The sequence below is a fragment of the Gekko japonicus genome, unplaced genomic scaffold (assembly GCF_001447785.1).
Source record: "Gekko japonicus isolate JY-2015 unplaced genomic scaffold, Gekko_japonicus_V1.1 scaffold2099, whole genome shotgun sequence".
Taxonomy (NCBI): domain Eukaryota; kingdom Metazoa; phylum Chordata; class Lepidosauria; order Squamata; family Gekkonidae; genus Gekko; species Gekko japonicus.
Window position 1 is genome coordinate 72,965 of NW_015163152.1, and position 19,926 is coordinate 92,890.

General features: G+C 49.3%; 1 protein-coding gene across 3 annotated transcripts in view; it reads left to right on the plus strand.

Moving 5' to 3' along the window:
• Positions 1–19,592, plus strand: part of HNRNPL (heterogeneous nuclear ribonucleoprotein L) — a 20,322-nt gene extending 730 nt beyond the window's left edge. The window contains exons 2-13 of one of the 3 annotated variants that reach the window (XM_015407048.1): positions 4,470–4,588; positions 4,671–4,908; positions 6,405–6,490; positions 7,207–7,303; positions 8,647–8,719; positions 12,432–12,503; positions 12,591–12,871; positions 15,243–15,364; positions 15,488–15,689; positions 16,936–16,993; positions 18,494–18,589; positions 19,259–19,592. In XM_015407048.1, coding sequence (XP_015262534.1) covers positions 4,470–4,588; positions 4,671–4,908; positions 6,405–6,490; positions 7,207–7,303; positions 8,647–8,719; positions 12,432–12,503; positions 12,591–12,871; positions 15,243–15,364; positions 15,488–15,689; positions 16,936–16,993; positions 18,494–18,589; positions 19,259–19,317 — 1,503 coding nt within the window. In that variant the 3' untranslated portion in view covers positions 19,318–19,592. Of the gene's footprint in view, positions 1–4,469; positions 4,589–4,670; positions 4,909–6,404; positions 6,491–7,206; positions 7,304–8,646; positions 8,720–12,431; positions 12,872–15,242; positions 15,365–15,487; positions 15,690–16,935; positions 16,994–18,493; positions 18,590–19,258 lie in introns of all 3 variants that reach the window. The other 2 variants (XM_015407050.1, XM_015407047.1) reach the window with 2 other exon arrangements.
• Positions 19,593–19,926: the final 334 nt, after the last annotated feature.

A 19,926-nucleotide genomic window follows, 5' to 3' on the forward strand; every position in this document is an offset into this window, starting at 1 on the left:
AGTTTCTTAGCGCTCTGGGGGCAGTGCTCCCTCTAAGCTGAGCGGGCGTGAGCCGGCTCACAGTTTCTTAGCCCTTCTGGGGGCAGTGCTCCCTCTAAGCTGAGCGAGCGTGAGCCGGCTCACAGTTTCTTAGCCCTTCTGGGGGCAGTGCTCCCTCTAAGCTGAGCGAGCGTGTGCCGGCTCACGGTTTCTTAGCGCTCTGGGGGCAGTGCTCCCTCTAAGCTGAGCGAGCGCGAGCCGGCTCACAGTTTCTTAGCCTTCTGGGGGCAGTGCTCCCTCTAAGCTGAGCGAGCGTGAGCCGGCTCACAGTTTCTTAGCCCTTCTGAGGGCAGTGCTCCCTCTAAGCTGAGCGAGCGTGAGCCGGCTCACAGTTTCTTAGCCTACTGGGGGCAGTGTTCCCTCTAAGCTGAGCGAGCGTGAGCCGGCTCACAGTATCTTAGCGCTCTGGTGGCAGTGCTTCCTCTAAGCCATTGATGGTGAACCTTTTAGAGACTGAGTGTTCAAACTGCGACCCAAACCCCACTTATTTATCGCAAAGTGCCAACACGGCAATATAACCTGAATACTGGTTTTACTTTAGAAAAAACAACTCATACATTAACTTAAGATGATCCAAACAAAGTAAGGAAAGCAATCCCAAATGCTTTCATTTACTTAAAATTATTTGGCAGAGAATTCGACACTTTAATGATTGTCTGGGCCTGGCTGGGGCGATGGCACGCGTGCCCACAGAGAGGGCTCTGAGTGCCACCTCTGACACCCGTGCCATAGGTTCACCACCACTGCTCTAAGCTGAGCGAGTGCGAGCCGGCTCACAGTTTCTTAGCGCTCTGGGGGCAGTGCTCCCTCTAAGCTGAGCGAGCGTGAGCCGGCTCTGTTTCTTAGCACTCTGGGGGCAGTGCCCCCTCTAAGCTGAGCGAGTGCGAGCCAGTTCACAGCCCTCTGGGGGCAATGCTCCCTCTAAGCTGAGTGAGTGTGAGCCAGCTCACAGTTTCTTAGTCTCCAGCTCGCACATTTTTTGTCTTAGCTCAGGAAGGATGGCTCCGGAGCAAACTAATTGATGCAGCAGCGCAGTCGCCCACTCACAACTTTATTGCCCATCACTCACAAAGTAGAATTTTTGCCCTCAAGACTCCACACCAGTGCTCCCTCTAAGCTGGGGGTGTGTGTTATGAGCAAAAATCCTACTTTGTGAGCCACCCGCATTAAAGTTGTGCGGGAGCGATTTGGCTACTGCATCAATAAGTTGGGCCGTCCTTCCCGAGCGGAGGCAAAAAATATGTGAGCTGGAGGCTAAAGAACTGTGAGCTAGCGCACACTAACTCAGCTTAGAGGGAACACTGGTGCAAACTCTAATCGGGGAGAACCGGGTTGGATTCCCCGCTCCTCCACACGCAGCTGCTGGGGTGACCTTGGGTCAGTCACAAGTTCTGTCGGAGCTGTTCTCTCAAGGGCAGTCCTCGAGAGAGCTCTCTCAGCCCCGCCTGCCTCACAGGGTGTCTGTTGCAGGGAGGAGGAGGGAAAGGAGACTGTAAGCCGCTCTGAGACTCCTTTGGGTAGTGAAGGGCTTTTCCTCGTGCTTTCCAGTCCAGTTTATTTACCATATTTATAGATTTGGGTGTGTGTGTCCGCTGTGTTGGTTTGAATCGGCAGGACGAAGTTCGAGTCCAGTGGCGCTTTTAAGACCAAGAAAGCTATATTCTGGGTATAAGCTTTCTTGTGCACGCACACTTTTTCAGATAGAGAGCACAGAATATCATCAACCATTGCATATACGGGGTGGGAAGGGGTTGGTTGTCAGGAAGGACCAGTTAGAGTCAGGATGCATAGGAAATGGGTGATTACAGCCGAGATTGGATTAAGGCAAGATTAGCATACAAATACAAGCGTTAACATAAAGGTGTGAGAATGACATTTGAGTCCAGTGGTACCTAAAGAACAAAGACCCTTTTAGGTCCCCATGTGAGAGGAAGAGCAAGGGGTGACATTGGAAGAGCATTTCAAAGGCAGTACTGAAGAATGGGGGTGTAACAGCAGACATAACCCCAAATCAACTAAGGGAGCCATTCACTCATTGAGGTAGGGCTGCCAGGTCTGGGTTGGAAAATACTTGGAGATTCTTGGCGGTGGAGCCAGGAAAGGGCGGGGTTTGGGGAGGGGCCTCAGGATGGTACAGTGCCATAGAGTCCACCCTTCAAGGCAGCCATTTTCTACAGGGAAACTGATCTTTTAGCTGGAGATCAGTTGTAAAAGCGGGAGATCCCCAGGCCCCACCTGGAGGCTGGCAACCCTACGTTGAGGAAAGAGTAGTATTCCTTTATGCTTAACAACCAGGCATTTTAAAATTGCGGCGTTTGCTGTTGCAGCGGCCGTGTTGGCCACAAATTTAAATAAGTCTCTTGGGAAGTTGGGGGTTGACAGATCCATGGGGGACGGGATGGGTCTGTGGACCACTATAAGGCATAATGGCTAGATGGAGCCTTCATGTGCAGGAGCAGTATGGGGTATGGGAAGAGGGGGGAAATACTACGTGTGCAGTAACATTGAGTTGGATTAAACTCCACAAATTGTGGAGATCGGTAGTTTAACTTCCTCTAGAAATGATCGAATTGGTGGGTGGTTGGGGTTATAAGTCGGGATGGCTGCATGGATCGTCCCATTTACTCTTAGGTCAGCCAGGAAGCCGCTCGTCAGGGCACGTGGTGTAAATTCTGTACCAGACCACCTGGTGACCGTTGCCCATTTGAGGTGACTTGACAGGATTAGATAACAGTCATGGACGGAGAGACCTGCCGTTGGAGCCCACGCTACCTCACAGGGTTGTTGAGAATGAAACGGAGGAGGGGAGGGCCACGTATACTACCTTGTGCTCCTTGGAGGAAGGGACAGAATAAAAAATGGACCAGATAATCCTTTGTTCAGGCAGCCAAAAGTCAATTTGAATGTGAACCAGTATGATGAATGGCAGACTTGAGAGAGTTTACTTTTCTCCCCCCCCCCCCCAAGAATGCAAATAAGGGAGTCTCTTTCCAGTGGTGCCATAGAAGCAGCCCGACAAGACTTGTAGGTATGACGAAGCCAAGGATACAAGGACATGCAGGATGAGATCTTGCATTGAAATAAATTACCCACCTTTTAGGCATGGCCTGTTGAGGGGGAGGGTCGCTGTCCACTGCTGGTATTATGTTTTATGAGCCCTGTGTTGTGTGAGGAACTTCTCCAACATGGAGGGTGCAGTGAAGAATGTCTGGGCACAGAGAAGAAGTATATTGGTTCTTGTCAGCTTGCACCGATTTGGGGTAGTGCTTTCTGCTCCCTGTATTTATTAGGGGCTTTGCCAGAGAATCGGCCTGCAAAAGAGGCTCTCGAGCTACTGGAAACCTTGGTTTCTAGGTGGGAGCTTTCCTCACATGAGGCTGATGATGACCTTTCAGTGTTTAATAGGGAACTTGTACTTTTAAGAACATAAGAAGACCCTTGCTGGATCAGACCAATAGTCCATCTTGTCCAGCACCCTGTCTCACACAGTGGCCAGCCAGCTCCTCTGGAGGTCCAGCAGCAGGACATAGAGGCTGTGGCCTTCATAGAACATAAGAAGAGCCCTGCTGGATCAGAACAGTAGTTCATCCAGTCCAGCACCCTGTCTCACACAGTGGACAGCCAACAACAGGGCAGAGAGGCCAAGGCCCTCCCCTGATAAGAACACAAGAAGAGCCCTGCTGGATCAGACCAGTGGTCCATCTAGTCCAGCATCCCGTCTCACACAGTGGCCAATTACAGTTCCTCTGGAAGGCCAATTACAGGGCAGAGAGGCCGAGGCCTTCCCCTAATGTTGCCTCCTGCCTCGGATTTAGGGGATCAGTGCTTCTGTAGGTGGAGGTCCCCCTCAACCACTGAGAGACCTGTACTCTGAATCTAGCTAATCCCGTTTTCAAGCTGTTTGTTCCTGTGGCCATCGCTACAGCAGATTTCACATTTTAGTCATTTCAGCGTAAAGTACTATTTCCTTCTGTCCATCCTGAACCAGTTTCATTGGATTCCCTCGAGTTCTAGTATTTTGGCGAGAGGGAGAAAAATTGTCATGTCTCTCCACCCCATGCGTAATTTTATAAACTTCTTTTGTGTTTCCCCTTAGTCACCTCTTTTCTAAACTGAAAAGACCTTTTCACAGCATATGTAACATCTCTTCAGCAGTGCGCTTTCGTTGTTTTTTTTTTTTATAAACTTCTAGCATATAGTACAAGGAGGGCTGTTTTGAAATGAACTGACCGAACGCAAGGAGCCCCGAGTTGGCATGAAAACTTATTCAGTAGTGTGTGTCAGGAGTGACTCACTGTGGAATGGCTTCACATCTCTGTGGCTGCGACCTGGTCTGGAACGTGGGCTGTGTTGCTGCAGCTGGATCTGCAGTCGTCACAGAAAGGCAGCCGCGTTGATAGGCTTTATGGGCTTCTCCCGTCTTCCTTCAGGACAACTACGACGACCCCCACAAGCCCGCTGCTTCCCCTGTCGTCCACATCCGAGGTCTGGTTGATGGCGTTATGGAGGCTGATCTCGTGGAGGCCCTGCAGGAATTTGGCCCCATCAGGTCAGTCTTGGACAAATTCAAGTGGGGACGATGGTGGGCGGCTTGTGGGCAATATCAACAGCTGTGCTTCTTCTCTCCCAAGCTATGTGGTAGTGATGCCCAAGAAGAGGCAGGCCCTGGTGGAGTTCGAGGACATTCTGGGAGCCTGCAACGCCGTGAACTACGCAGCTGACAACCAGATCTACATCGCTGGGCACCCGGCCTTCGTCAACTACTCCACCAGCCAGAAGATCTCACGCCCCGGGGACTCGGATGATTCCAGGGGGGTCAACAACGTCCTGCTCTTCACCATCCTGAACCCCATCTATTCCATCACAACGGTGCGTAGTCTGGAATGCCTTGCGTGGCCAGCGTTGACCTTTAAACACCAGCATGAAACACCAGCGCTCACTTCAGGCACTGCAGGCAAACATGGATCAGTTAGCAAATCTGCTGTCGGGGTAATGGCCGAGCACAGAAGTCTGTCAAGCACAGAATGGATGTGTCTGGGTTCTGCCGGGGAGGCTGGGTGGGAGAGCAGAGGGGTTTCAGTGCATTGGCAGCTGTGTGTAAATCCACTTTAAGTAGGTTTGTGGCGTCCTCGCTTATTGGGGAGATGGTTTTACCTTTAAAACACTCTGTGTACCTAAACTTGGTAGATTTCTGTTGCCACCAGGAATTAAAAATTCCAAATCTCTCTTGGTAGAATGACCTAGGGTCTGGGCACTTCAAGGGATTATGTGGCTCTGAGGAAGGACTATTCTGATTGCTGGAATAAATTTAAACAAAAAAAATTATTTGTTTAATAAAGAACAAAATAGGTTTCTGGTTATTTTGATCAGTTGCTGAAGAAAGGAACTTGTAAATGTAACTGGCAAAGCTTGGTGTCTCAGTCTCTCAGACTCCACTCAGACAGGCTCTAATCTCTCATATATATATATAGCCACACAGGCCTAAACTCTTTGTCTTAATCACACAGAATAGACTTAACTCTCATAGTTACACAGACTATGCTCTCTCTTCAAACTTCACACACAGAATCCTCTCAGAGACATCTCTTCCTTCCACACTCTCAGTCATCAGCCAATCACATCACACTTGTCTCCCTCTATTACTGTTCTTACAGTACTGCAGTCAAACTAAACATTTAAAGAAACACACACACCAAAACATGAAATCATTACAAGGTTAGTCTGCTCTCTTGCCGAACTGAGAAGCACAGGGGGAATCTTGTGCAATGAGGGCTGCTAGGAGTATACGGCGGAAAAGCCTTTCTGAAGACTTATCTCCTTTTTTTGTTTTTAATCTTTTCTCATCTTTTTCTTTTTTATTATTAACATTTTAATTAATTTTTATGAAAATACAGATATAACCATTAAACAATAGACATATACCAAGATATTCAAGCTGATATTGTACAATAAACAAATGCTTAATAAATCAGTCTATAACCATACAATGAACAGTCTAATAAAACACAAAATCTGTGTCCTTTTTTTGTAATTTGAAGCTTTGGGACTGGTTGGCATTAATGTATTCAAAAAAATACAAACTATTGTTCAGTAAAATTGATAGCGAAATTGTGATTATCATTTAAAGCATTGAGATTTTATCCAAAATAATATTATCCCATATTTTAGACTTACATTGCGCTAGTGTAGGAGCTTTAGTAATTTTCCAATTAAGTGCAATCAAAATTTTTGCCGCCATTAAGAAAATTGATATTACTTCCTCAGTCTGTTTCCTAAAATGTAAATTGGGCCAATAAGGAAGCTGGAGTATTTGGGACGTCATATCCTATAATATTCTTTTTTTTTTTCCTCCTATTTTTCCATAGGATGTGCTGTACACGATCTGCAACCCATGTGGTCCAGTCCAGCGGATTGTTATCTTCAGGAAGAATGGAGTCCAGGCTATGGTGGAATATCCTTTAAAAATAAAACAGCTGTACCGAGATGACCGCAATAGTTGAGTCAAATCGGTCTTTTCGAGTAGCACAGATCAAGTGGTTGCATTCTAGATGTGTTTCTGTTTGGGTTCTCTGCCTCTTTGGGGGGGGGAACCCCCTATTTTCTGTGTTACTAGAGAATAAGGGCAGATGGCTTGAGGATAGTGAGTGTCCCATTTTGCTTGGAGTTGTAAAAGGTCTAATTCACACCACCGTTTTGTTCGTTTAGCCGAAAGGGGTCATCTTTGGCTTTACCAGTCTCTGCTTTGTAACTGTGATCCCGCGTTGACCATTTAGTGAACGTTGGGAAAATATAGCCAGCTTCTTGGATTCGCATTGGGCTGCTCGCCCGCGGTAACAGTCGAGACCCAGCGTTTCACTCTTGTCCCGAAGTTACGGTCTCCATAGCGGACTGCCAGGTGCGGGATTCATTTCACTTCCTTTGTAGTCCGTCTTTCTCACAGGAGGCTGCTGACGGGTTACGGATTGGGGGGAGCTTCTGTTCTGAAGGAAATGCTGTCTTTAAGCTAGAAGGGGGAGATGGGAATGCCTGGGAGGGTGGGTCTTAACAGCGGGGCAAACAGATGCTTCCGTGAGTGTCGTGAGAAACGAAGGAAGTTGTTCCCAGCCCTGGCTGGGATCGGTACTGCTCGACTCGCGTAAAGCAACGGGTTTCCTTAACGCTTTAAACGTTTGACTCGGTGCAGAGCGCCCAGAGAGCGAAGGCGTCTCTGAACGGGGCCGACATTTACTCTGGTTGCTGTACTTTGAAGATAGAGTATGCGAAGGTGAGTGTGGCCAAGTCGGAAAAGAGGTTGTGGCCTGGGTCCGTGGGAGGGTCCGTGCCTGTGTCTTGTTTGCCTCTCAGCAAGCTATTCCATGCTCTGCCTTAATGCATTTGAAAGGACCTGCTATGATTTCGCATGTTCAGGTCTGTGGTTCTCTTTTTTTTAAAAGAGAGAAGCTCAAACTTCCCTGCCTTGAGGCTTCCCCATCTCTGTTCCAGGCCTTGCCATTTCGGCCAACAAGTTGCTAATGACTAAGTGCTTTCAGTTTGGTGTAGTGGTTAAGTGTGCGGACTCTAGTCTGGCAGAACCGGGTTTGATTCCCCACTCCTCCGCTTGCACCTGCTGATGTGACCTTGGGTCAGTCACAAGCTCTGGCACAGCTGTCCTTGAAAAAGAGCAGTTTGTGTCAGAGTTCTCTCAGCCCCACCCACCTCACAGGGTGTCTGTTGTGGGGAGGGGGAGGGAAAAGGAGTTTGTAAGCCGCTCTGAGACTCCCAAGTGAAGGGCGGGGTATAAATCCAATCTCCTCTTCTTCTTCTTCACAGTGCTGTGGCACTAGCTAACTTGGCATTGCTTCTAGTTGGGGGGTGTTGTGGAAGGGAGAGACCATGGAGGAGAGAACGCAAAGTCAACATTTTAAAGTGACACATTTGCTTGTGGGATTCATTGTAGTTCTGGGTTCAGTCTCGTCCTGAGCCATTTGCTTTCAGGTCATAAGATAAAAGGTATTGCTTGTAGACAATGTGTGAATTGTGTTGCTGCAAGGAAAAAAACAAACACAGATGCGTATACTACTGGCTGCCAGTTGTAATAACCAGAGATCAATGTGTTGGTGGTGAATTTGTGGCCCCAAATAGAAACCTTTTGGTGTGTCATTCAGTTCCATGTTGGAACATTCCAATTTTGATCCTATTTTATTTATTGTTTATTGCCTTACATGGGTCACAGGGACTCTATCACTTAGTGTATTTTGTACTATTTGACCTCTGAAGAAGGCTCTCGTGAGCCGAAACGCGTCAGGTCATACGCTGTCCTTTTTTGTGTATTTGTAACTTTGAACATTTTATGAGGCTTTATTTGGGCCCCTGCATGGGTTTTATATGTCTTTGAAATAAACACTCTTTTGTATACTTAGGTTTTTAACTTTTGGCCCTCAATAAATTTTCTAAACTTCCTTTGGGGAGGTTTGCCCTTTTGGGGATTGAAACCCAAGAACAAGGCATTGTGCCAGCTGGTCTGACCTAGCGCATGCGTTACGTGAGGTGTCTGGAAGATGCGCTTGCTTGAGAGTTGCCTGAATGCTTCCAACTCCTTTGCCTAATTCTTGCCTGGTTCTTCTCCAGCCCTCCCGCTTGAATGTGTTCAGGAACGACCAGGACACGTGGGACTATACCAACCCCAACCTCAGTGGACAAGGTAACCCTGATAGACTGCCGCGGTGCCACACACAAAACCCTCGTCTTCTCCCATTGCGTAGCACACTTCATAGACTTGACTGGTGTGATGTAATGCCATTTGCCTGCTCTCTATTGCGGTGCCTGAGCTTGAATGTTTGGTGCTCTGGTTTTTGGGCCTTCTCAGAATGGCCCCTGCAGAGGCACTCGACGGCTGCTCAGAGCGCAGGTCTAGGTAGTGACAAAGGAAGTGGTTGCGGGGTGTGGCGCTTGTCTGCAGCATGCAGCCCCTCCTGCCTCGAGCCTAAGTGTTGAAAACGGTCCACGTTGCGTCGCGGTGCGTAGCCCACCTGTGGCAGGAGTAGAGAGCTGGAACTGCTGAGCACACCGTTAAGAGGAGAGCGACTCCTGAAGTCCAGCTTCGGGTCCCCAGCCTCTCTGTGTACACTCCGTCCAGAGGCCAGGCGGGTCCCCAGCCTCTCTGTGTACACTCCAGAGGCCACGTCTGCACGAACAGCGCCACTAAAGACCACTCTCAGAGCGATGGCCCAGAAACGGTGTTCACCTCGAGGCTGCCGTTGCAGGGGAATGGCTGTCTTCGACCAGCCGGAAGGCAAAGCAGATTTCTCCCCCCCCCCTCCCCCCAGTGCTGGGACATCACTTGTGTGCCTGGAACCAACCCCACCTCTGAGGCCACAGCTGTGTCCAGCACTCTCACCGTTCACTGTGTCGAGTGAGGAGAAAGAAAGGTTCTTGAAGACCTGTCTGCCATTTCACCTCGCTCATAGCAAGGCAGCAGATGCTGCAGTCTTTTGTACGGCTGGCCATTGGTGCCTGGGATGACAAGATGTTGCTCTTCTTAGCTCGGGGTGGGTGGGTCCCCAGACAGTAGGGAAACCGTTGTCTTGGCTTAGGAAGGCCAAAAGAACGGTCCCAGGTTCCTCGTGCATCGGTTGTTGTTAACCCCTGCCCTGTTTGTATGCTTTTGTGTGTGTGGCAGTGACGAGCACAGCGTAGCTTGGGGAAGGGGAGTCACAGTACCCAAATGACAGCAAAGCCGGGATGCGTTCATGCGGTAGCCGTGCCCCCGAATGTTGCAAGCGCGGTAGTCCATGCTCAGAGAATCCAGGAGGATTGCCCAGTGGCCCAAGGCACGCAGTCGGGGGAACGCAGATAAGGAAATTGATCCCGGGGTGGGTGGGTAAAGGGGGGGGGTCTGGCGATTTTCGACCCTCCCCGACCTAGCAAGGCAAGCAATGGCATTACATGACTTGACATGAACATGACTCACTTTCTCCTCCAAGGTACATAAGCTAGAAGATGTGCAGACTGGCAGAGGCTAGCTGGACAGGGGGCCGTGCAAAGGTTAGCTGCCTCCCGGGCCCCTCTGCCTTGAGGCTGGGCAAAGAGGAGGCGGCCGCCCTGCCCCGGCCTTCCCCCCAGCTCTGAACCGGTGCCTTTTCACACACGAAACCCTGAGGGGGACCGTATTACCGCTACAGTGGAAGTCCAGAATGTGCTGGTGATTCTGCCTGAGCTGCACACTCTTTTAACACCACACAGTGTAGGAGAGAAAAAAAATTTGTCAACCTTTCCACTAGCTCTGCCTGGAGAGAACACGCAGCCATCTAGACGTACTCGAAACGCAGCAGATTGAGTTCACGTTCCTTTTACATCAAGAACACAACACCGTGAGAGCCAAGAAACATCTACAAGCACAAAGAGAGAGAGAGAGAGAGAGAGAGAGAGAGACGCATCAGGCCACGACATTCTTACAAATCCAAACCAGACCAAAAAACCAAAAACCAAACCAAACCTTGAACCCAAGAAATTGTAACACAGAAACTAGGAAAAACACAGACCAGAGGGGGTCTCAGACAAAAGGCGCCAGCGCTCTTACCGGAGAACGGAGTAGATTCCAGAGGCCCTCCACGACATAAGAGGCTCTCCACATCAACACGGTTTGGTTTGGGAGAGCAGTTTTTATCACTCCTCCTTTCCTGCAGTCCTCGGGTGCAACATTTTATCAGAGCCAAGCGGAGACAGACAAAAAAAAAAAATCCAAAACACCAAGTCCCCCAAGCCCACAGCTCCCTAGAAGCTGGGTGTGCTTTCTTCTCCGAGGGGGGGCGCTTGAGGTCCAAGGCACATTCCACTAACAGAGGAGAGACATGCACACGGGAAAGACCTACACAGAGAGCCCGAAGCACCAAACCTGTCTTAACAGCACATGACAAAAACTCTCAAGAGAGACGCAACACGGAAGGGACACTCATTTATTACACCTTGTCATGTCCTTTTTTGTTGCTTGATACCATCTGAAGACAGACAAAAAAACAAAACAACACCAAACATCTTGTGAGCCCTTTTACAAAAAAAAACCTTTTTTTTTTTTACGTAAAATTTTGTGTCCGTTTGGTGCCTTTGACTTGTCTTTGACTCTGAAACCATGTAACGCAGGGTCGCAGTGTATGTTTGATGGGACGCCATCTTTCAGAACTGTGCTTACACTGTTGAAGCGTCCAATGGTAAGAGAATTGCAGAATATGTATGTGACAATGGAGATTGTACTGTGTGCTCCCGCTGTGTAAGTAGCCCTTTTCAATCTTTGTACTGACTTGTTGAAATAAAACTGTACCAAAAAACGCTTTTAGAATGAAAAAAATTGTAAAAAAGTCGACATTGTTTGCATTGCTTTAAAAATCTTCTGCCTCATACAGCCAATTGCTTGTGTGGTTTTTAAAAATATATATACTTGATGGGACTGCCGGTTTGCTTTGCTACCCTGTTCTTCAGTCCCTGTATCTCTGCTGGAGTTGGGGGCAGGGGTCCGGTGGTCCTGTCTCTCCCCCTCCCACCTTAAATTGATCATCTTAGAGTGCTCATCTCCTCCTGCTTGGTCATGAAATCAGGCAGGTGCCTTTCCTTTCTTGTGGTTCTCCTTCGCTTCCTCCCCTCCCTCTTCTCTCGGGGGAGTCGAGTCATCTTCCTTTGTAAGTGGCCTTTTATAAAGCAGCTGTGTCCAAACACTGCTCTGGCGTATGTGTTTTCCTTTCTTTGTTTTTTTTAGTTTTTAGACACAGGCTCTGGTACAAATCGGACTCCGCCTTTGGCCAGCCACGGGCATTTCGATGCTTCGCCGTCTGAGGCCAAACGCAGATCTGGCAGGGTGACAGGAGAGCCCGCCTAAAGAAGCCAGTTGTCATGTGACCTCTTAAATGGCATGCCAGCCCACAAAGTATGGCTGGCTGCACATGGTGCAGCGTGCATTTTATTCTTATTTCATTGTTGCCCTGCTGTCCGTCCCTCCCCCCCAATCGGGGAGCAGCGTACAACATCCCCCCCTTCATTTCCCCAACAACCTTGTGAGGTAGGTTAGGGAGAGCACGTGGGACTGGTCAGCCCTCCCATGGAGGAGCGGGGATCTGAACCTGGCTCTCCTGGATCTGGGATCCTCCCTGGCCACTACACCACTCCGTAGTGAGCTTCAGGCGACGTAGCTTTCGGCCACGGGCAGCCCCGTTGCTCTAGCCAGAGTGGGCGAGTCTCCACTGGGAAGCAAATCCAGCGTGCCTTTCCGGGCCCCGTCTGTCTTTCGGTGACTGGTCCTGAGGGGGCTGGAAATGCTTAATCTCATTAGTTAAATAAGGCGTAGCATCCAGGCATGCCCCAGATAATACAAGCTGCGTGTTCCTCCTTTTAAGTGTACCAACCTCTCTCTTCTTCTTTGCCAGGTGAGCCAGGCGGCAATCCAAACAAGAGGCAGAGGCAGCCCCCTCTCCTCGGGGATCATCCCGCTGAGTATGGTAAGTGGCTGACGGCCACTTCGGGGGGGAGGCGGTGGGTACCTGCTCCTCTGTCCAGGCTCCTGATCTTTGTCATCCCCTCTCCAGGAGGACCTCACGGTGGTTATCACGGGCACTATCATGACGAAGGCTACGGCCCTCCACCACCCCACTACGAGGGCAGGCGGATGGGCCCACCCGTGGGTGGCCGTCACCGGGGACCGAGCCGCTACGGCCCCCAGTACGGACACCCCCCTCCGCCACCGCCGCCACCGGAATTCGGCCCCCATGCTGACAGCCCCGTGCTGATGGTCTACGGCTTGGATCAGTCCAAGATGAACTGCGACCGGGTCTTCAATGTCTTCTGCCTGTATGGGAACGTGGAGAAGGTGAGCACCAGACCTCTGCTTCCCCCGGAAGGTGCTGCGCGTGGCCTTCTGCCTTGGCGACCGGGAACGTTTCCAGCTCCAGGGCTGCATGCGGAGCTGATTTTAGGTCAGGGGTCCCCGAACCTTTTGAGCCTGCGGGCGCTGTTGGAATTCTGATGCAGGGTGGTGGGCAGCGTTCCCTCTAAGCTGAGTTAGTGTGAGCCAGCTCACAGTTTTTTACCCTCTGGCTCAGACATCTTAGCTCAGGAAATAGGGCTCTAGAGCAAACTGATTTATGCAGCAGCCAAATTGCTTGCTCACAACTTTCATGCCAGTAGCTCACAGAGTGGAATTCTTGCTCACAAGACTCCACAGCTTAGAGTCTTTGGTGGTGGGCCAGTATTGAAGGTAGGCCACAAAATTGTCACCATTGGAGGTGGAGTCAACCACTCACTGAGAAAGTCCCAAGTGTGGGGGACAAGAGGAATAAGTTTTTAAAATCCCCCCGGGAAGAGGTGTCAGAGAGAAATAAAGCCAGATGCTGTTGTGGCAGCTGTTGCTGAAATGTCATTTTAATCTGCACGGCCAATCAGAAGCTCATAAAAACATCAGAGAAGCCACTGTTGGACCAGGCCAATGGCCCATTCAGTCCAATACTCTGTGTCACACAGTGGCCAAAAATACCAGGTGCCCTCAGGAGGTCCAGCAGTGGGGGGCCAGGACACTACAAGCCCTCCCACTGTTCCCTCGAGCACCAAGAATATAGACCCCAGACTGAGAGTTCCTACCTAGACCTCGTGGCTCATAGCCATTGAGGAACCTCTGCTCCATATGTTTATCCAATTTCCTCTTGAAGCTGTCCATGCTTGTAGCCACCGCCACCTCCTGTGGCAATGAATTCCATGTGTTAATCACTGAGTGGGAGCCCACTCGGCCCTGCCCACTTTCAAAAAACACTTGGGCCACTCTGGAAGGTGCTGGTGGGTGTCACGGTGCCCCTGGCGCCACGTTGGGACTCCTGTTTTAGGCGATGGGGCAGATGGCACATGGTAGTTCTGCTTGCCAGTACGAGAGCACAAATGGCTTATTCCTCTCCTGTGGAATCTCGTTCCACCTCTTCACTACCATCGCTGCTGCGTAACAATATTCTGTGACTGGATCGTGCTGCGGGTGGGCTCTTCTGTTTAATGTCGTGGTGGCACTGGTTTGGTTGGCTTGTGGGTCTGCCAAGCTGTCTTGGAGGCCTCTCCGGCTGAGAGGCAGGATATTCCTGTCGTTGAAGGAAATCATACATTTCCACAGTACCCAGCCTGCAAAAGGCTTGGTGCCTTTCCCTGCAGTGCACGCTTTTAAAAACCGATTCACATGGGGAAAAGGGGTAGCACAAGCAGATGGAAGCACATGCTTGCGGTCAGTTGGTTCTCAGGTGGCAAGTGACTGTGGGAAGGAGGAATGTGGAATTGCCCCCCCCCCGGGGGGGGGGGCTTGGATCCAAATTCCGAGCCCAGTTTCCAAATGGTGATGCTTATTCCGTGCCATTGTAAGCAAGTCTGAGAAGCAGTGCTTTTGTTATCTGACTTTATTTATTTATTTATTTTTACACTTATATCCCGCCCTCCCCAGTGGGCGCAGGGCGGCTAACAGAGGCCAGATCATTAGTCTAGCCATAAGTAAAAACATAATAAAACATCAAAACTAAGACTAAAGTACTCTATCCAGTTACTAGTGTCCTAGATCCAAGATGGTATCCCCACGACTTGAGCTGGTATTCTCAGCGTACATATCCAGTGGCGACGGCGTTTCTGATGTAATTCCATGTTCTTCCTGGGGCCCCGTCAATGCATCCATTCAGATGTCTTGACGGTGGTGGTATGGTAGGGCGGCAGCTCCTACTCAAAACCCTGGCGGAAGAGCTCCGTTTTGCAGGCCCTGTGGAACTGCTCAAGGTCCCACAGGGTCCGGATCTCCCCCGGGAGCTCATTCCACCAGGTAGGAGCCGCCACCGAAAAAGCCCTAGCCCTGGTCCCGGCCAGTTTGACATCCTTGGGGCCCTCCTTAATGCATCCTTGATGCATAGGTCTCTTACAAAGTTTCATTATTTGCCCTTGCTGCGAAGAAGGTACGTTTCAAGATGGCATTGGGTAGGGGCATTTCTTAGGCTACAGTATCAAATGAGTCATATTTTGTGACTGATCTCTGGTATTTTTGTATATTCCGACTCTAACCTATAGCTCGTTTACAATTTGTGTTTTGTAATTTTGTAACGGCCAATGGCTAATTACAATAAACTAAACTGGTAAACTGGAGGAGCAGTAAAGCAGACGCTGTCCCTATCCACAGACGTAGCCCTTCACGTTTAAATAAAGGGGTGCTTTTTATATATTACTATTAGGTGAAGTTCATGAAAAGTAAGCCGGGAGCAGCCATGGTAGAAATGGCTGACGGCTACGCCGTGGACCGAGCCATCACCCACCTCAACAACAACTTCATGTTTGAGCAGAAGCTGAATGTCTGGTGAGCATTTCTCCTCCTTTGTCATCCGGCCCGGCTCCTCGCGGGCAGCTCCTTGTCTGAAGAGCTCGCTTGACCGGCTCGTCCTCTTCCCTCTCCTCCCCCCCCCTTCCCGGTTGTCTGCAGCGTGTCCAAGCAGCAGGCCATCATGCCTGGCCAGTCCTACGGCCTTGAGGACGGCTCGTGCAGCTACAAGGACTTCAGCGGCTCTCGGAACAACAGGTTTTCGACCCCGGAGCAAGCAGCCAAGAACAGGATCCAGCACCCCAGCAATGTGCTCCATTTCTTTAACGCTCCTCTGGAGGTGACGGAGGATAACTTCTATGAGGTGAGAGCTTTGATACCTTTGCCTGACCGGGTGTCCTCTGAAGGGCTCTGCGGGAGCAAAGATGGGCCTTGTAGGGGAAGAGAATTGAGCACTTAGGCCGCCAAGGAGAGATTCTATGAGCTCCTGCGTGTGTTACGTTAAGGAGAGATGGTATTAAGCTGTTTTCCGGTCTTTGACGCTATCATAGTGGGTGCATATTGGTTCTGGCTGGAAGGGACTGCCCGGCATGCTGAAACGAAACATCCTTTTGAAATACAAAAGCACTTTTAAGTCTGTTTTGCTGCCAAAGAACTGTGTAATAATCATGAGGAAGGGAGTGCAGGGCTTTCTCTGTGGTGGCTTCATGGCTCTGGATTGTTCTACTACAAAGACTGTGAGGAATTTCACATTACCCCTTTTAACCCGTTTTGAAGCTGTTTTTGATCCGTCATGGAGTAAACCGGTATAGGGCTGCCATTTCAGACTGCACTGCTTTTCCCACGCCGTTTTTCGCCCGCGTAGGCTATCTCCAACTTTTGGGGGGGGAACGTTTGCTTTATAGCGCTATAGCACTAACAAAACACTCAATGCATTCCAATGGCGTTGATATACTGCTGTTATGTTATAGCGCTATAAAGCGAACATTTTTTTTTAAGCCGGAGATCGCCCACGTGGGCGAAAAACAGCGGGAAAAGGCGCATCGGAACCAGGAGAGGAAACTGAGGACTACTTGGAAGCGGTTGACAGGTAAAACATTTCAGCCCCGTTTCCTAAACGGGACAGAAATGTTTGTGTCTGAAATTACAAATATATTCCGGTAGGGAACCGGTTCTAAAACGGTTCTGTCTGAAATGACAGACCAGAAACCGTTTGGGAACCGTTCCTCTTCCGGATTATATCATCTGTCTGAAATTCTTCTGTGTCACTGTGATGTCAGTTTGGATAGAGGCTGTGGTTTTATTGTGGCGGTGTTGCGGTTTTGTTTTTAATGACTGACATAGCATGTTGTGTAAACGGCTTGGAATCCCTGGTTGGGGAAAAGGTAACTCGTCTGCCTTTTAAAGATGATTCCAGGATTCTGCTGCCTCGCTGTTATGAACATTCCTGTAGCCACTCTCTTGATGTACACTGTAATTCAGTGTTTTCTGTCGAAGAGCACCTCTGGACTTGGAACATATGGGGAATGGAACGGTGAGATGTGTGTTTACACAAAAGTGTCACATTTGAACAGTCGCACCGTATCACAAATGAATCTTCCTTTCATCAGATCTGTGATGAGCTGGGGGTGAAGAGACCCGCTTCAGTCAAGGTGTTTTCAGGAAAAAGTAAGTGCATGGAACAGTTTGCCTCGAAATACCTGCCTCTCTGAGAAAGAGATCTGCAAGGCAACTGAATTAGCTGCTATTGGCAGCCTTCTTGAATTTTCTGCTTGAGTTCTTAGCATAAACTCCTCCCCTTGACCTTTCTCCTGTCCCAGGGATTCTGCAAAAGACCTACACTACCAGGGCTTCTGAACACTGCCTCATAACCCTCCTGCACAGAGCTAAAAGAACCCCCATTTTTATTCAGGGGCAAACCAAGTAAAATGACCAAAGCTTGATGTAAGCAAGTGTAAAAAGATCCCAACAGAACAGATTTTGAATCCCTTTTCTATTATAAAAGCAAAGAAATCAGCATTTCCAAATGGGGCTTGCAAAGTGAGAAGTGAGAACTTATAAGTATTAATTCAAAGGTAATCAAGTATGGGCTTCTGCCTAAGGATACCAGATTGTAAGACCCAGGCAAGGCATGAAGCTGGTTCTTTTATTCAGACCGTTATCCGGAATGGAGCTTGGCCACATGCCTTTTAGGAACAAAGGAGCCGGAAAACAATGTAGGAAACTTTTACCCCCTTGCTTGGGTAGTCTTCATCCAGGTGTGTACCTTCCTCCAGGAATAAAATGCTTGGAAATTATTGAAAATACAGTTTGGAAATTTTGGCCACCTCTAGAGTGAGGGGAAGAGTCTTTTTACTTAAAGGACCAGTCTACTTTGCAGTTTCCCCAAGAAGCGTCCTATGTGTTTTCCACGTTCTACCTTCACTGATCTGTGAGGCTGGCTAAGCAGAGAGAGAGAGAGACTTACCTGAGGTCATGTAGTGGGCTTGGAGGCTGAGTGTAGACTTGAATCTAGTTTTCTGGGGGACCATGACTTGCCTCAGAAATAGTTGTGGTGTTCAGAACAAGGTGATTTCAAAGCCTCCCCCACCCCCCCCCCATTTAAAGATGAGGCAGGAAGGCCGTCTCTGGAAACGTGTCCTCTGTTTCCACTACTGTAATGCAAAAAAACCCAGGAAGACTTTTGAGGTTTCATCTGTGGGTGTGGCACAGGAAAGGTCACCTTCGTCTTGTAGATAAATGAGGGTTTGGCATCAAAGGTATGTGTGTGTGCATGTGGAGAGTTGGAGGTTCTGAACTTGAGCTTACCTGACCAGACTTCAAAAAAAATCTAGCGAATAAAGTTTGCAGTGTGGCTCACTCACCTTCTGGAATAGCCGGAGATGGGTCGCCGTGTCAGTCTGCCTGAAGCAGGAGAAAAGAGTGAGAGTCCAGTAGAGCCTTAAAGAGTGTGTCAGGGTATGAACTTTTTGTGAGTCACCGTTCACGTCTTCAGATACAGCTAGAATGGACTCACATTCTAGCTGCATCTGGAGAACTGAGCAGAGGCTCACGGAAGCTCATGTTCTGCAACAGATTTTATTTAGTCTTTAAGGTGCCCACTGGACTCTTGCTCTTTTCCTACCGGGATCGCTCAAGTGTGTCTTAACTGTTGCTGTTTTTTGAAAGGTGAAAGGAGTTCGTCTGGCTTGCTGGAGTGGGAAACCAAAGGGGATGCCCTGGAGACTCTGGCCTTCCTCAACCATTACCAGATGAAAAACCCAAGTAAGCCACTCTGCATGCTGGCGGGGGGAGGGGGGGACTGCCTGTCGAGGCTCTGAAAGGATTAGGAAGTTCCTTTAGACGCGTGGAAACCCACATTTCCTAAGCTCTTTGCAAAGTCTTAAATGCCTCATGTTCCCAGTGGCATCGTAGGGAAGACGGGGCCTGATAGCTTTCTAGCTGCACTTCCCAAAACTTACTTTCGGCATTAGACGCTGTATTGGCCAGACAGAAGGCTCCGATGCTGGAACGGTTCCCAGGCCTCCCGGCACACACAAACACCAGGTTCTGCCATTACTTGTTTGTGGCTCCCACATCTCCTGGGAAATCTTGGGTAGGAAAGAATAGGAAGGGGTGAGTGGGGGAGTCTGTTAGCAAATTGGACCAGTTTTTCCATCAGCTTGGAAGGAAGGAGCTCCCGCTTCTTCAGAAAGAAAGACCCCTCTTCATAGCCTCAAGTCTTGGCACCAGCATCGCTGCTTAACTACTTAGCTTTACATCAAGGAGCTGAGGGCAGACCAGCTGGGTCAGATTGGTCCCAGATATTCTGAGCGTGGGGAAGCTTGTTGGACACCCCCCCCCATACCTGCCAAAGCCAGGCAGGATATTGTCCGTCTGTCCTCACAAAAGAACAATGCTGGTATCCTGGTCTCTCTTTCTCTCTCCTCCCAGATGGGCCCTATCCTTACACACTGAAACTCTGCTTCTCCACTGCTCAGCACGCCTCGTAAGTTTCGTTTCGAGTCCCTGCCCAGGAAGGCTTCCTCTGTTAATTTTTTCCCCCCTCCCCCTTTCTGGCAACGCACCCGTGTTCCTTTTTTTTAAAAAAAAGAAGAAAAGCCTGAATCAGCTGAGAGGAAGAAACTCTGCGGCATTCAGAAGATTCCTGATTTTTAAACTTATCGTACATGTGACTTGTTTCTCCCCCCCCACCACCACCACCCATTCATACTCTGTGCTGCCTGTGCTGTTTCGCACACCTTAATAAAGCTGTTTGGAAAATATACTCTGGTCCTAGGTGTCGATGTGCCCTTGCAGAACAGAGGATGGGAACAGTAACCACCACCACCACCACCACCTTTGGAATCCCTGGGAACAGTAAACAGTTTGCCCAACCACGTACACTTATGTTGGGTTAAATCACACAAACTTGTACACTTATTCATGCTAGCCCTGTTCACACACATTGTCGTGAATGCCTGTACATACTGGGCATCTACACAGCAGTGTACCCTCTAAGCTGAGCTAGTGTGAGCTAGCTCACAGTTTTTTTGGCCTCCAGCTCACACATTTTTGTCTCCGCTCAGGAAGGGATGGCTCCAGAGCAAACTAATTTATGC